This window comes from Coregonus lavaretus (genome assembly GCF_964263955.1).
Source record: "Coregonus lavaretus genome assembly, chromosome: 7".
In the NCBI taxonomy this organism is placed as follows: domain Eukaryota; kingdom Metazoa; phylum Chordata; class Actinopteri; order Salmoniformes; family Salmonidae; genus Coregonus; species Coregonus lavaretus.
The window spans coordinates 24,211,851-24,229,297 of NC_139994.1; the positions used below are offsets into that span (position 1 = coordinate 24,211,851).

The following is a 17,447-nucleotide window of genomic DNA, read 5'->3' on the forward strand; positions in this document are numbered from 1 at the left end:
TTTACTCCCACGCTAATTAGCTGGAGATTTTAGAACAAGGACAGTTTAACCACCTGGCATAGAGACAAAAGATGATTCCCTTTTGTGTGGAGAAAGAAAGAGCGCTGATTTTTTACATTTAGACATAGGGCCCTGCTAGAATACTTTTCAAATTCTTTCTTTCTTTCTTTCTTTCTTTCTTTCTTTCTTTCTTTCTTTCTTTCTTTCTTTCTTTCTTTCTTTCTTTCTTTCTTTCTTTCTTTCTTTCTTTCCTTCCTTCCTTCCTTCCTTCCTTCCTTCCTTCCTTCCTTCCTTCCTTCCTTCCTTCCTTCCTTCCTTCCTTCCTTCCTTCCTTCCTTCCTTCCTTCCTTCCTTCCCTCCCTTCCTTCCTTCCTTCCTTCCTTCCTTCCTTCCTTCAGTCCTTTATTCCTTCCTTCCTTCCTTCAGTCCTTTATTCCTTCCTTCCTTCCTTTAGTCCTTCCCTGCCTCCTTCCTTTCTTCCTTCCTTGAAGTAATCCTAGATCTGAAATTTTTGGTAGTGGAACCCTTGCTTTCACCTTTCCAGTCGTGTACGATTAGTGAAAATTACTTCAAGGCAGGGAGAGGAGGGATATATTTGACAACTATTCAAACCGGTTTTAGTCAGATTTACAAGTGATGGATATCTGTCCTGTAGATTTGAAGTTGGGTAGCTGCTCTATATAGTTTGACACTGAGAAGCCATACATTGGTAGTATCATCATGATTACTTATAGACGGACATCATGTACTGTAGCAACAAATTACATCCTTTTTAGGGAACGCGTTTACTGTACATTATGTCCTTTGGAGTCCGTCATATGTATGTCAGAACAGACCGTGTCTGTTGAAATGATGACGGCTTTGAAAGAACCATAGCCATCTGTGCTGAATACCTTTGGAAATAGGAAAGTTGATTAATTAAATGATGATTAACCCCCATACAATGTAAAGTACTTTGAGACCTAGGCCTTGAGTGTTATATAAATACATTCCATCCATGATTCACCCTGTTAACCTTAGAGATCTTCTTGTATATAAGCAGTAGTTTGGTACAGTGAGCTGTACTACCTCAGTCAACTATGAGCCTTATAAACTCAGGTCAAGGACAGCCACTGTATTATACCTTACATATCTGATCTGAGGTCAGACCAGTAGAACATGTAGGAGGCAGCATGTTGGACACAGAGAAAATAAATTAAGAGATTACGTAATGATTCATTTCTAATGACGTTGAGCAAGGTAGAGACTCAATCATAGAAATACGAAATAAAACATAAAAAAGTGAACCTATTTCTACGGGCTCAATTAAAATCTGTTAAACTCTGACTCAAGAAGACAGAGGAATTTGAGAGTGGCAAAAGAGATATAACTTTTTTTCAAAACTTTATTACTACACTCTTCCACCACAGTGGTCTGAAGAGGTGAAGAAGTGGGAGGTTTGGGTTTGGAGGCCAGGCTTTTGACCGTGAGTTTGCAGGTTCAGTTCCCATCCACTGTGTGTCTCTGTCATTGATCAAATAAGCCTAAGAGGTGAAGTATGGGAAATGCCTAGGTGTCTGTGAAGTTATACAGTTGATGGGGACTAAAAGTCAGCTCACAGCATTTTATTGGCAGAACAATTGCTGCAGTGTGTGTGCAACACAGCGCCATAACATCTTCTAGTACAGGGTTTTGTTTTTGTTTTTTTGTGACAAGCTCACTTTGTAGGTCCCACAACTGTAGGACCAACAGCCAAACTAAGAGATGGTATTTTGGTATTTTGTATTTTATTAGGATCCCCATTAGCTGTTGCAAAAGCAGCAGCTACTCTTCCCGGGGTCAACACAAAACATGAAACATTACATAATACAGAACATTAATAGACAACAGCTCAAGGACAGAACTACATAACTAAATAAAAAAATTACAAAAGGCACACGTAGCCTACATATCAATACATACACACAAACTATCTAGCTCAAATAGGGGAGAGGCATTGTGCCGTGAGGTGTTGCTTTATTTGTTTTTTTAAATCAGGTTTGCTGTTCACATGAGCAATATGAGATGGAATGGAGTTGCATGCAATAATGGCTCTATATAATACTGTACGCTTTCTTGAATTTGTTCTGGATTTGGGTCCTGTGAAAAGACCCCTGGTGGCATGTCTGGTGGGGTAAGTGTGTGTGTGTCAGAGCTGTGTGTAAGTTGACTATGCAAACAATTTGGGATTTTCAACACATTAATGTTTCTTATAAAAATAAGAAGTGATGCAGTCAGTCTCTCCTTAACTCTTAACCAAGAGAGACTGGCATGCATAGTTGGTATCAGTTTGAATTAACTCATATGTTTTCCTTGGTTTCCTCTAAACCCTATTGATATTCAAAACTATGTCCGTCTTAAAGTGAGCTTGATAAATGTGCCATATGGATGACTTAACCACATTATGCTCCTATTTCCCATTACCCCCACCCCAACATGAAAGACGGTGTACGGAAGGAATTTAAGTTGCTAATTTACCTCAAATTTTGATTTGAGGTTTACAATACATTGTACAGTATCTATATTTCACAATCATGTCACCCTCTTTTGCCAGCATGATATATTTGGAAGAAATAGCTCTAGCCAGATTTATTTAATGACATTGCCACCAAGTGGTCCCGATCGTCATGCCTTTGAATATTGGTTTGACTCAAAACCTGCTTGCCTTAGCTCCCAGCTTGCACAGTGAGAGGAGAAACTAAGATGAAAGAGAAGATATCAGTGTGATGTGGTGATGTGTTAAGCTACAGTAGATAAAATAAAGGATATCTCAGTTTAAAATATCTCTATTGGGTTAACCCCATACAGATATAGGATCTTAATTTGATCATCCTGTTGCAGGAGAACTTCCTGCACCTGCAATACAGGAAATCTGAAACTTGTTGTGTATTTGAGGTTTAAAAAGGCTTCTGAAGTTTGATATTCCCGTACGAAAAATGTATCAACCCCTTCAAAAATGTCCATAATTTATAATCCACATAATAATTCACATTTCCTGTTGCTGCAGGATCATTTTTGTAGCAAACTGGTTCAAATTAAGATCCTACATCTGTACTTGTGACTTGTCAAGGCTAATTTGCTTAAGCCTGTTGGTTTGTTTTATTGCGGGGGACAGGATATAGCAACACACAGTGACTGGCAACAGTATACACTATATAGACACAGCTGGCTATGGTTTGTTAATTTATTTTGTAAAGGACAACAAAATCAACCAACAGGCTTGAACAAAGGGCCCATCTCTGAATCTTGAAAGCAATGAGGAAATAGCACAGTTTGCGCCCAGATTGTGCACCTGAATCCTTTGTGTTAATCTCTCTGTTCTCTCTCTCTCTCTCTCTCTCTCTCTCTCTCTCTCTCTCTCTCTCTCTCTCTCTCTCTCTCTCTCTCTCTCTCTCTCTCTCTCTCTATATATATATATATATATATATATATATATATATATATATCTCTCTCTATCTCCCTCCTCTCTTCTGTGGCAGGTGTTACTGGCTTGGTTCAGATAGATGGAGAAGGCGATCGGGAGATTGACTTTGCCTTGTGGGACATGACCGATCTTGACTCTGGGGTCTTTCAGGTAGGCACTGACTGCTCCTCTAACAAAGTGGTGGTTACACACAAACACACACCGGTACATAAATACACACTCACTCTGTAGCTGTGTTCTTTGTCCTCTTCCAGTGTAGCAGCTATAAAAGCTACAATGACAAGGCACTTTCGTTCAACACCCAAAGTTACAGTACTTTTGTTACATTAAGATTTGGCTAACAATCTATCCTGTGTGTCTCCAGATCGTGTCCGTCTACAACAGCACCCTGAAGGAGCTGGTTCCAGTGCCGGGCATGAAGGTCCAGTGGCCGGGGGGCGCCCCCCCCCAAGACATCCCCGACTGTGGCTTCAAGAACGACAAGCCCGCCTGCTTAGCACGTATGCACTGAAGAACCCCTGGGGCCTTATTTATCAACATAACATTTTGTATATTTGCAATATGAATAAACAAAACCCACTGGAGATTTTACGAACATTGAGAGAGAAACATTTTAATTTCGTGCTGCTCATAATTAGGGCTGTTGCGGTGACCGTATTACCGCCACACTGGCAGTCATGATAGGAGTCAAATTCCCTGTGACCGTTGATCACAGTAATCTCAATCCAAAACTGCGCAAATGAATGGTGCTGATGGGTAGCCTACCAAACTTGCTAATGGCCTTTGCTAATGACCTGGTACTCAGCGCTCTATTTTCCCTATAATCACTCTAAACACATCATGATTGAATTTGAACAATCTGAATGATGAGGACAAATAGTGATGGGAGTTAGGGCATCCGCATGCTTCCCAGCCGAAACAGTTTGGAAGAGTTTGTGCATATATTATGATGACATTTTGTGACGTTTTTGTTCGTTTTGGACTTTGGTAAGGATTTTTACGTCAAAATTAATGACAGATTTCTTCAGTTATCTTAGATTAATTCTGACTATTTTGAGGAAGTGTATGCTGGCTACGGCGTCTCAAAATGGCCAAACAGTACTATTGACAATGCAAATAGTCCGGGTAGCCATTTGATTAGCTGTTCAGGAGTCTTATGGCTTGGGGGTATAATCTGTTAAGAAGCCTTTTGGACCTAGACTTGGTACCACTTGCCGTGCGGTAGCAGAGAGAACAGTCTATGACTAGGGTGGCTGGAGTCTTTGACAATTTTGAGGGCCTTCCTCTGACACTGCCTGGTATAGAGGTCCTGGATGGCAGGAAGCTTGGCCCCAGTGATGTACTGGGCCGTACGCACTACCCTCTGTAGTGCCTTGCGGTCAGAGGCCGAGCAGTTGCCATACCAGGCAATGATACAACCAGTCAGGATGCTCTCGATGGTGCAGCTGTATAACTTTTTGAGGATCTGAGGACCCATGCCAAATCTTTTCAGTCTCCTGAGGGGGAATAGGCTTTGTCGTGCCCTCTTCACGACTTTGTTGGTGTGTTTGGACCATGATAGTTTGTTGGTGATGTGGACACCAAGGAACTTGAAGCTCCCAACCTGCTCCACTACAGCCCCGTCGATGAGAATGGGGGCGTGCTCGGTCCTCTTCTTTTTCCTGTAGTCTACAATCATCTCCTTTGTCTTGATCACGTTGAGGGAGAGGTTGTTATCCTGGCACCACACGGCCAGGTCTCTGACCTCCTCCCTATAGCCTGTCTCATCGTTGTCGGTGATCAGGCCTACCACTGTTGTGTCGTCGGCAAACTTAATGATGGTTTTGGAGTCATGCCTGGCCATGCAGTCATGGGTGAAGTGGGAGTACAGGAGGGGACTGAGCACGCATCCCTGAGGGGCCCCCGTGTTGAGGATCAGCGTGGCAGATGTGTTGTTACCCACCATTACCACCTGGGGGCGGCCCGTCAGGAAGTCCAGGATCCAGTTGCAGAGGGAGGTGTTTAGTCCCAGGGTCCTTAGCTTAGTGATGAGCTTTGTGGGCACTATGTTGTTGAACGCTGATCTGGAGTCAAGGAATAGCATTCATAAGCTCACACAGCTTATCATAAGGTACTATACCTCAGGCGAGCAAAACCTCTAGACTACCTTAATACTAGATTTTGTCCACCAGCTGTTGTTTATAAATATACACAGACCGCCACCCCCTGTCTTACCGGAGGCAGCTGTTCTATCTTACTGATGCAGCGTATATCCCGCCAGTTGTATGTTATCCATGTCGTCGTTCAGCCAAGACACGGTGAAACATAAGATATTACAGTTTTTAATGTCCCGTTGGTAGGATATCCGTTTGTCTATTTTGTTATCCAATGATTGTACGTTGGCTAATAGGACTGATGGTAGAGGCGGATTACGCTCTCGCCGTCGGCTCCTTACAAGGGTCATGCAGCCCTTATGTTTTGATTTCTAAGACATTCCCAGGTTTATAAGCCTATCACGACTAATTAAATAATGGATTTTATTGTGATGGCTACATTAAATTGATGTATTTAGTTGATTTAGCAACTTACACTACCAGTCAAAAGTTTGGACACCCCTACTCATTCATGGGTTCTTCTTTGTTTTCATTTTTTTTTACATTGTAGAATAATAGTGAAGATATCAAAACTATTAAATAACACAGGTGGAATCATGTAGTAACCAAAAAAGTGTTAAACAAATCAAAATATATTTTATATTTGAGATTCTTCAAATAGCCACCATTTGCCTTGATAACAGCTTTGCACACTCTTGGCATTCTCTCAACCAGCTTCATGAGGTAGTCACCTGGAATGCATTTCAATTAACAGGTGTGCCTTCTTAAAAGTTAATTTGTGGAATTTCTTTCCTTTTTAATGTGTTTGAGCCAATCAATTGTGTTGTGACAAGGTGTGTGTGTGTGGGGGGGGGGGGGGGGGGGGGAGGTCAGTCAATATGGAAAACTTCAAGCACTTTGAAAGTTTCTTCAAATTTAGTCGCAAAAACCATCAAGCGCTATGATGAAACTGGCTCTCATGAGGACCACCACAGAGTTACCTCTGCTGCAGAGGATAAGTTCATTAGAGTTACCTGCCTCAGAAATTGCAGGCCAAATAAATGCTTCACAGAGTTCAAGTAACAGACACATCTCAACATCCACTGTTCAGAGGGGACTGTGTGAATCAGACCTTCATGGTCGAATTGCTGCAAAGAAACCACTATTAAAGGACACCAATAATAAGAAGAGACCTGCTTGGGCCAAGAAACACGAGCAATGGACATTAGATCGGTGGAAACGTGTACTTTGGTCTGGAGTCCAAATTGGAGATTTTTGGTTCCAACCGCCGTGTCTTTGTGAGACGCGGTGTGGGTGAACGGATGATCTCTGCATGTGTAGTTCCCACTGTAAAGCATGGAGGAGGAGGTGTTATGGTGTGGGGGTGCTTTGCTGGTGGCACTGTCAGTGATTTATTTAGAATTCAAGGCACACATAACCAGCATGGCTACCACAGCATTCTGCAGCAATACGCCATCCCATCTGGTTTGGGCTTAGTGGGACTATCATTTGTTTTTCAACAGGACAATGACCCAATACACCTCCAGGTTGTGTAAGGGCTATTTTACCAAGAAGGAGAGTGATGGAGTGCTACATCAGGTGACCTGGCCTCTATAATTGTCACGATCGTCTGAAGAAGCGGACCAATACGCAGCGCGTGGAGTGAACATGATGACTTTATTTAATAAAGCAACCACGAAAAACAACAAATGACGATAGTGAAGTCCTCTGTAACACTGACAGAAACATGGAACAAAAACCCACAAACCAAGGAGAAACCACACAGTTTAAATATGGCTCCCAATCAGAGATAACGAGCCGAACAGCTGACACTCGTTACCTCCGATTGGGAGTCATATGACTAATCAAACACAATCACCCAACATAGAAATGAACAACCTAGACACCCCAACATAGAAATACACCCAAACAAATGAAAATGAACAACCCTGGCTCAAATATCAAAGTCCATGGAGCCAGAGTGTCACAGTACCCCCCCCTAAAGGTGCGAACTCCGGGCGCACCAACATAAGGACTAGGGGAGGGTCTGGGTGGGCGTCTGTCCACGGTGGCGGCTCTGGCCCCGGTCGTGATCCCCACCCCACCACAGTCACAACCTGCTTCAGTAGCCTCCTCCCAATGACCACCCTCCAACTAACCCCACCTGGACTAAGGGGCAACACCGGACTAAGGGGCAGCACCGGACTAAGGGGCAGCACCGGGATAAGGGGCAGCACCGGGCTAAGGGGCAGCACCGGACTAAGGGGCAGCACCGGGCTAAGGGACAGTACCTGACTAAGGGGCAGCACCGGACTGAGGGGCAGCTCCGGACTGAATGGCGGATCCTGGCTGGCTGGCTCTGGCGGATCCTGGCTGGCTGGCGGATCCGGGCTGGACGGCTCTGGCGGATCCTGGCTGGACGGCTCTGGCGGATCCTGGCTGGACGGCTCTGGCGGATCCTGGCTGGACGGCTCATGGCTGGCTGACGGATCTGGCTGCTCATGGCTGGCTGACGGATCTGGCTGCTCATGGCTGGCTGACGGATCTGGCTGTTCATGGCTGGCTGACGGATCTGGCTGCTCATGGCTGGCGGAAGGCTCTGGCTGATCCTGTCTGGCGGAAGGCTCTGGCTGAGCCTGTCTGGCGGAAGGCTCTGGCTGATCCTGTCTGGCGGAAGGCTCTGGCTGATCCTGTCTGGCGGAAGGCTCTGGCTGATCCTGTCTGGCGGAGAGCTCTAGCGGCTCCGGTCTGGCGGACGGCTCTGAAGGCTCATGGCAGACGGGCGGCTTTGCAGGCTCAGTACAGACGGGCAGTTCAGACGGCGTTGGGCAGACGGACAGTTCAGACGGCGTTGGGCAGACGGGCAGTTCAGGCGCCGTTGGGCAGACGGGCAGTTCAGACGGCGTTGGGCAGACGGACAGTTCAGGCGCCGTTGGGCAGACGGGCAGTTCAGACGGCGTTGGGCAGACGGACAGTTCAGGCCCCGTTGGGCAGACGGCAGACTCTGGCCGTCTGAGGCGCACCGTAGGCCTGGTGCGTGGTGCCGGAACTGGAGGTACCGGGCTGAGGACACGCATCTCAGGGCTAGTGCGGGGAGAAGCAACAGGGCATGCTTGACCCTGGGGACGCACCGTAGGCCTGATGCGTGGTGCCGGAACTGGAGGTACCGGGCTGAGGACACGCATCTCAGGGCTAGTGCGGGGAGAAGCAACAGGGCATGCTTGGCCCTGGGGACGCACCGTATCCCTGGTGCGTGGAGTAGGAACAGGCCGGGCTGAGCTGGCGACGCGCACCGTATCCCTGGTGCGAGTGGCCGGAACAGGCCGGGCCGGGCTGGCGAAGCGCACCGTATCCCTGGTGCGAGTGGCCGGAACAGGCCGGGCTGGGCTGGCGACGCGCACCGTAGGCTTCGTATGAGGCTCAGGAACAGGCCGGGCTGGGCTGGCGACGCGCACCGTACACTTAGTGCGAGGGGCCGGAACAGGCCGTACCGTACTGGGGACACACACTACTGGCTGTACCTCGGGATTAGGAACGGGCCGGACCGGACTGGATACACACCTCAGTCTCTCACGCCGTGCCTCTACATCTCCTTTCCCTACTTTGGCCAGTGACCCCCTTAACCTGGTAGCCTCCTGAATCCGTCCCTTCTCTGCCTCCGTCAGCCCCCTTAACCTGGTAGCCTTCTGAATCTGCCTTGTGGCAGCCTCCTGCTGCTCAGTCGCCCAAGCCATGTGCCCCCCCCAAAAAACTTTTTGGGGTTGCCTCTCGTCCTTCCAACGATGATGGCCCTGCTGACGCCGTTGCTCCTCTCTCGCCAGGGCCTTGATCTTCCCCCAAGGTCCCTTGCCCCCGAGCATGTCCTCCCAGGACCACGATTTGCCCACCTGGGCCATCGCCAGCCTCTCGATCTCCTTCCCAGGCGCTTCCTCCCATGTCCAGCTGTCTTGCTCCTGGACACGCTGCTTGGTCCTTCTATGGTGGGTTTTTCTGTCACGATCGTCTGAAGAAGCGGACCAATACGCAGCGCGTGGAGTGAACATGATGACTTTATTTAATAAAGCAACCACGAAAAACAACAAATGACGATAGTGAAGTCCTCTGTAACACTGACAGAAACATGGAACAAAAACCCACAAACCAAGGAGAAACCACACAGTTTAAATATGGCTCCCAATCAGAGATAACGAGCCGAACAGCTGACACTCGTTACCTCCGATTGGGAGTCATATGACTAATCAAACACAATCACCCAACATAGAAATGAACAACCTAGACACCCCAACATAGAAATACACCCAAACAAATGAAAATGAACAACCCTGGCTCAAATATCAAAGTCCATGGAGCCAGAGTGTCACAATAATCCCCCGACCTCAACCAAATTGAGATGGTTTGGGATGAGTCGGACGGCAGAGTGAAGGAAAAGCAGCCAACAAGTTCTAAGCATATGTGGGAACTCCTTCAAGACTGTTGGAAAAGCATTGCAGGTGAAGCTGGTTGAGAGAATGCCAAGAGTGTGCAAAGCTGTCATCATGACAAAGGATGGCTATTTGAAGAATCTCAAATATAAATATATGTTGATATGTTGAACAATTTTTTGGTTACTACATGATTCCATATGTGTTATTTCATAGTTTTGATGTCTTCACTATTATTCTACAATGTAGAAAATAGTTTTAAAAAATAAAGAAAAACCCTTAAATATGTAGGTGTCCAAACTTTTGACTGGTACTGTATATTACTTGGTTATTTTTACCTACCTTAGCTGAATGCACATACTATAAGTGGCTAGGGATAAGTGTCTGCTATATGACTAAAATGTAAAAATATAATAGCTATATCAACAAAACCATGCCATTTCAGGGTGTAGGCTACACATGCTATGACATGGTATTTCCTTTCCTCCCAGGGACGGTCACAATGCACCAGATGGTCGCCATCATTTTGTGCTTCATTTTCATCATCATCGTCACCGTCACCGTCTTCATCTACAGGTCAGTGGTGCCCCCTTTTTTACCGTACCCCTTCCCCGAGGAAGACACTAGTCAATGGTTATGGGTTCTGATGCCACCTCTCCACTCCCGACCCCTCCTCCACCCATCCTCTATCGCTCTTGCCTTTCTGTTCACTCTCTTCCCATACTCTGCTCTTCTTTCATTTTCTCTATTTTATCCCCCCCCCCCCCCCATCTCTTTCTCTTCTGTTTGATTTTCTACCTTTAATCTCTACAATCATGGTATGTTTTTTGCCTCCATGTTTAACTTTCTTACCCACATTGTTACTCTGTCTATCTTTCTCCTGTCCTCTTCACTTTACTCTCCTCTTTTCACTGTCTTTCTTCCTCTTTTTCCTTCCTCTTTCTTTACACGTTACAGGGAGATCACTGCCAGACCAAGAAGGAACGAATAAACGTGTTTCTGTCTCCTCTTCAGTGATGACTCACCACCAGGGTCATGTTCATTAGGCACCACTCAGAAATATACAGACTGAAACAGTGAGGGACTACCTGGACCTGTTTAATCAAAAACGTTCATTTTCATTTTCCATTGAAAGCATTTTTGTATATTTACCGTTGTGTGCGCTAATGAACACGACCCAGTGATAACTCACCCCCAGCCCCGTGTTTGCCCTTTGACCCTTCTCTCTGGCTTGTATCCAGCTCCATCAGACTTGCAGCTGAAAAGGTCATTTGCTTTATAGCTTGTCATGTCTTGTGATAAAATTGTTGAACATTGAGTGCAAGTCCAGGTGAACGTATACCTTACTTATTTTTTCCCCCTGTAGGAATATCAGGCTTAAGGTCAAAGTATATTATGTCTCGTATCAAATATATATATATATATATACGTGACGATGGCGCCGGAGAAGATGGCTGCCGTTTTACAGCCCTCTAACCAATTGTACTATTATGTGTGTTTTTTCGCGTTATTTGTAATTTATTCTGTACATAATGTTTCTGCCATCGTCTCTTATAACCAAAAAGAGCTTCTGGATATCAGGACAGCGATTACTCACCTCGTATTGGACGAAGATTTTTTCTTCAACGAGGCGGCCGCGAAGGATATCCTACAGACACCCGACAAGGCCCAAATCCCCGTCATTCGCAGGATAAAGAGACAGAGATATCGTGGACGTAGGTCGGGGTGCCTCGTAAGGATCCAACGGCGAGCGAGTAAACTGCCTCTTCCATCAATCCTATTAGCCAATCTTCAATCATTGAAAAATAAATTAGATGACCTATGATTATGCTTATCCTACCAACGGGACATTAAAAACTGTAATATCTTATGTTTCACCGAGTCGTGGCTGAACAACGACATGGACAACATACAGCTAGCGGGCTATACACTACATTAGCAGGATAGAACGGCTGACTCCGGTAAGACAAGGGGTGGCCGTCTGTGTAAATTTGTAAACAACAGCTGGTGCACAAAATCAAATACTAAGGAAGTCTCTAGGTTTTGCTCGCCTGAGGTATAGTACCTTATGATAAGCTGTAGACCACACTATTTACCAAGAGAGTTTTCATCTATATTTTTCATAGCTGTCTATTTACCACCACAAACCAATGCTGGCATTAAGATTGCACTCAATGAGCTGTATAAGGCCATAACTAAACAGGAAAACGCTCATCCAGAGGCAGCGCTCCTAGTGGCCGGGGACTTTAATGCAGGGAAACTTTAATCCGTTCTACCTAATTTCTACCAGCATGTTAAATGTGCAACCAGAGGAGAAAAAAACTCTAGACCACCTTTACTCAACACACAGAGACGCGTACAAAGCTCTCCCTCGCCCTCCATTTGGCAAATCTGACCATAACTCTATCCTTCTGATTCCTGCTTATAAGCAAAAACTAAAGCAGGAAGCACCAGTGACTCGGTTAATAAAAAAGTGGTCAGATGACGCAGATGCTAAGCTACAGGACTGTTTTGCTAGCACAGACTGGAACACGTTCCGGGATTCTTCAGATAGCATTGAGGAGTACACCACATCAGTCACTGGCTTCATCAATAAGTGCATCGATGACGTCGTCCCCACAGTGACCGTACGTACATACCCCAACCAGAAGCCATGGATTACAGGCAACATCCGCACTGAGCTAAAGGGTAGAGCTGGCGCTTTCAAGGAGCGGGACTCTAACCAGGACGCTTATAAGAAATCCCGCTATGCCCTCCGACGAACCATCAAACTGGCAAAGAGTCAATACAGGACTAAGATTGAATCGTACTGCACCGGCTCTGACGCTCGTCGGATGTGGCAGGGCTTGAAAACTATTACAGACTACAAAGGGAAGCACAGCCACGAGCTGCCCAGTGACACAAGCCTACCAGACGAGCTAAATCACTTCTATGCTCGCTTCGAGGCAAGCAACACTGAAGCATGCATGAGAGCACCAGCTGTTCCAGATGACTATGTGATCACGCTCTCCGTAGCCGATGTGAGTAAGACTTTTAAGCAGGTCAACATTCACAAGGCCGCAGGGCCAGACGGATTACCAGGACGTGTACTGCGAGCATGTGCTGACCAACTGGCAAGTGTCTTCACCAACATTTTCAAAATGTCCCTGACTGAGTCTGTAATACCAACATGTTTCAAGCAGACCACCATAGTCCCTGTGCCCAAGGACACTAAGATAACCTGCCTAAATGACTACCGACCCGTAGCACTGACGTCTGTAGCCATGAAGTGCTTTGAAAGGCTGGTCATGGCTCACATCAACACCATTATCCCAGAAACCCTAGACCCACTCCAATTTGCATACCGCCCCAACAGATCCACAGATGATGCAATCTCTATTGCACTCCACATTGCCCTTTCCCACCTGGACAAGAGGAACACCTACGTGAGAATGCTATTCATTGACTACAGCTCAGCGTTCAACACCATAGTACCCTCAAAGCTCATCACTAAGCTAAGGATCCTGGGACTAAACACCTCCCTCTGCAACTGGATCCTGGACTTCCTGACACGCTGCCCCCAGGTGGTAATGGTCCAAACACAACCAAGACAGTCGTGAAGAGGGCACGACAAAGCCTATTCCCCCTCAGGAGACTGAAAAGGTTTGGCATGGGTCCTCAGATCCTCAAAAAGTTATACAGCTGCACCATCCACCGCAAGGCACTACAGAGGGTAGTGCGTACAGCCCAGTACATCACTGGGGCCAAGCTTCCTGCCATCCAGGACCTCTATACCAGGCGGTGTCAGAGGAAGGCCCTCAAAATTGTCAAAGACTCCAGCCACCCTAGTCATACACTGTTCTCTCTGCTACCGCACGGTAAGCGGTACCGGAGCGCCAAGTCTAGGTCCAAAAGGCTTCTCAACAGCTTCTACCCCCAAGCCATAAGACTCCTGAACAGCTAATCATGGCTACCCGGACTATTTGCACCCCCACCCCATCTTTTTAACGCTGCTGCTACTCTGTTAATTATTTTATGCATAGTCACTTTAACTCTACCCACATGTACATATTACCTCAACTTCCTCAACTAGCCGGTGCCCCCGCACATTGACTCTGCACCAGTACCCCCCTGTATATAGCCTCCCTACTGTTATTTTATTTTACTTCTGCTCTTTTTTTCTCAACACTTTTTTGTTGTTGTTGTTTTATTTTACTTTTTTATTAAGAAATAAATGCATTGTTGGTTAAGGGCTGTAAGTAAGCATTTCACGGTAATGTCTACACCTGTTGTATTCGGCGCATGTGACAAATAAAATTTGATTTGATAAAAAAGCAATATGTTTTTACGTTTTCTAGAGAGTTAAGGTAACTTTGATAGGTGAAAAGTGAAACAGTTCAAGTTCAGTTCCATATTCTTGCCAATAATTATGCTTAAGTCACTTTGTGCTTGATATAAGCTATCCTGTATCTTTACTTTTGTCTGATATTTCCGATATTTCACATTTTATTAAAGGGATACTTCAGATTTTTTCCGGTGATGCCCTTATCTACTTCCCCAGAGTCTGATGAACTTGTTGATACCATTTTTATGTCTCTGCGTGCAGTTTGAAGGAAGTTGCTAACTAGCATTAGCGCAACGACTGGAAGTCTATGGGTATCTGCTAGCGTGCTATGGGTATGCTAGTTAGCATTGGCTCACAAAACTACCTCTAACTTCCTTCTTACTGGACACAGAGACATACACATTTTATCCACGAGTTCATCTGACTCTGGGGAAGTAGAAAAAGGGCCTCATTGCTTGCAACAATCCCTTTAACAGTTGTGATGTGCTGTAAAATTACACAGACCCTTTTTGCACATTTATTTCACATTGTATAAAATACAGCAATGTGTAGTACATTTGAATAGCACATAGCCGTTGGCTGATACATTTATGAATGTTTATGTCATGAGCCTCTCACTCCACCGGGTTACCACCTTATTTTCTTCCACTCTGCTCACCACTCTCTCTACTCAGCCTAACTAGCTCCACCTGTCCCTGCTCTGCTCTGCTCTAATTACTCTGCCAGCTGCGCTGCATTACCCACTACCTCTCCCAGTATTTAAGGCCCTGTCTTTCAGCTCTCCGGTGTCAGATCGTCTGCAAAGCTCACACCCGGAACCTGTTTGCTCGCGCTTCTGGCTCACCCTGGTTTTGTGACCCCGGACCTGCCTGATTTTTGGATACTCGTCTGCCCCAGGAGATCCAGACCTGCTTCTGCCATTACGACTCCTGACTACTCTTCAATCCCGGTAACTCTGACCAGCCTTCTGCCTTGCTACTACGTATTTTGGATTTCCCTTGAACTGTACTGCTGCCTTGTTTCATTCCGCCCTGTTGTGTCTGTGTCTCCCCCCCCCCAGGACTTCTGGACCACCCACCACCGGCTTCATAGGACGCATCGCTGCCACTGGGGGGGGCACAGACCCAGCACATTGGACGGGATCCCTGTTACCCCTGGAGCCTTCATTCACTCCCTACTTCCCTTTTCCCTTAAGTTTAATAAACTTTCTGGTGTGACGCAATTGTGGTCCTCTGGTCGTCTGTCTGAACCGTGACAGTACGATCTGACCATTATGGACTCAGCGCACACTTTCCCCGACATGGAAACCGATGAGCATGAGCAGCAGTTCCAGCAGCAGCAACAACAACTCGCCATGATCATTCAACTCCTCACCAACCTGACCCCAGCCAGTCTGCCCACCAGCCCTGCCCCCGAGTTACCTGCCCCGGTCATTGCAGCCGCTGCTCCGGAACCCAAGATTGGAGACCCCGAGCGGTTCAACGGCGATTCAACCCAGGTCCGGCCATTCCTGACTAGCTGCCGACTTCAGTTCTCCTTGCAGCCAAGGACCTTCGCCACGGAGGGGGCTAAAGTTGGGTATGCCATCACTCACCTGACGGGCCGAGCTCGACTCTGGGGAACAGCAGAGTTCGAACGTCAAACCCCCGCATGTGCAACCTTCGACCTGTTTGCTGAGGAGATGCTGAAGGTGTTTGACCTGGATTCACCAACCGCAGAGGCGTCTCGTGAACTGTTCAGTATTCGACAAGGCAGACGTACAGTCGCAGACCATTCCATCGACTTCCGAACCCTGGCTAGACGAAGTTCTTGGAACACACCATCGTTGGTGGACGCGTTCTTCCATAGTTTGGCTGACTATATCAAGGACGAGTTGGTCTCCCATGAACTGCCTTCCACTCTTGATGAAGCCATCGCACTGACTGTCAGGATCGACAGAAGGATACAGACCCGTCGTCGTGAGAGGGGGCGCCAAGGTCCACCTACTACCGGCATTCGGAGAGATCCGACTGGGCTCCTGTCATCTACTGCCACTCACCCAGGTCAGCTTGATCAGTCTGAGCCTATGGAGATTGGGCGAGCCTCTCTCACTCCTGCAGAGCGCCAGCGACGCTTCACCTCAAACCTCTGCCTCTATTGTGGAGGTGATGGACATCGTGTGGTAACCTGCCCTTTAAAGGGCCGAAGCTCACCGGGCATAGGGGGAGTCCGGTTGAGTTCAATGACCATCCAGTCCTCCGACCGCAAACCCCTGCTGCAAGTTCACCTCCGCCTCTCTGACTCTACTCACACCCTGGCTGCTCTGGTGGATTCTGGCGCCGAAGCCAACATAATGGACATCAAGCTGGCACGCCAACTGGGACTGGAGAACCTCCGTTTGACACCTCCTATTCCTGCCCGGGCACTGGACGGACACTTACTCGGATCGGTCACTCATGTCACGGCCCCGGTCTCGATGGGTCTGTCCGGAAACCATCAAGAAACTATCCAGTTTCACCTGCTCCCCTCTCCAGGCCAACCCCTCATCCTGGGTTACCCATGGCTCCGCCGGCACAACCCTCAGCTCGACTGGGTGACCGGGGTGATCAGGGAGTGGGGAGAGGACTGCCACCGAACCTGCCTGCTTGCGGCCGCACTACCCCCTCGGCCAGTACCTACTAACTCCGCTCCTGACCTCTCCAATGTCCCAGAATGCTACCATGGTCTCAGAGAGGTGTTTAACAAAGCAAGAGCCACATCTCTGCCCCCTCACCGACCGTACGACTGTGCCATCGACCTCCTCCCTGGAACAGCCCCTCCAAAGGGTCGTCTTTATTCGTTGTCTGCTCCTGAAAGAAAGTCCATGGAGGACTACATCAATGGCTCTCTGTCCGCAGGATTAATCCGTTCATCTTCATCTCCTGCTGGTGCTGGCTTCTTCTTTGTGGGGAAGAAGGACGGATCTCTTCGCCCCTGCATCGACTACAGGGGACTCAACGACATCACAGTGAAAAACCGTTACCCTCTGCCTCTGCTCACCTCTGCTTTTGAGTTGCTCCAGGGAGCCACTGTTTTTACCAAGTTGGATCTCAGAAACGCTTACCACCTAGTGCGGATCCGGGAGGGAGATGAATGGAAAACCGCATTCAATACACCAACAGGCCACTACGAGTATCTGGTTATGCCTTTTGGCCTCACCAATGCTCCTG

General features: G+C 47.2%; 1 protein-coding gene across 1 annotated transcript in view; it reads left to right on the forward strand.

Moving 5' to 3' along the window:
- LOC311132705 (atrial natriuretic peptide receptor 1-like) overlaps positions 1 to 17,447 on the forward strand; it is a 116,490-nt gene that overhangs the window by 76,936 nt on the left and 22,107 nt on the right. Inside the window, exons 6-8 of the mRNA XM_084165977.1 lie at positions 3,498 to 3,592; positions 3,807 to 3,942; positions 10,427 to 10,511. Of these exons, the coding sequence (XP_084022103.1) occupies positions 3,498 to 3,592; positions 3,807 to 3,942; positions 10,427 to 10,511 (316 nt within the window). The remainder of the gene's footprint in view (positions 1 to 3,497; positions 3,593 to 3,806; positions 3,943 to 10,426; positions 10,512 to 17,447) is intronic.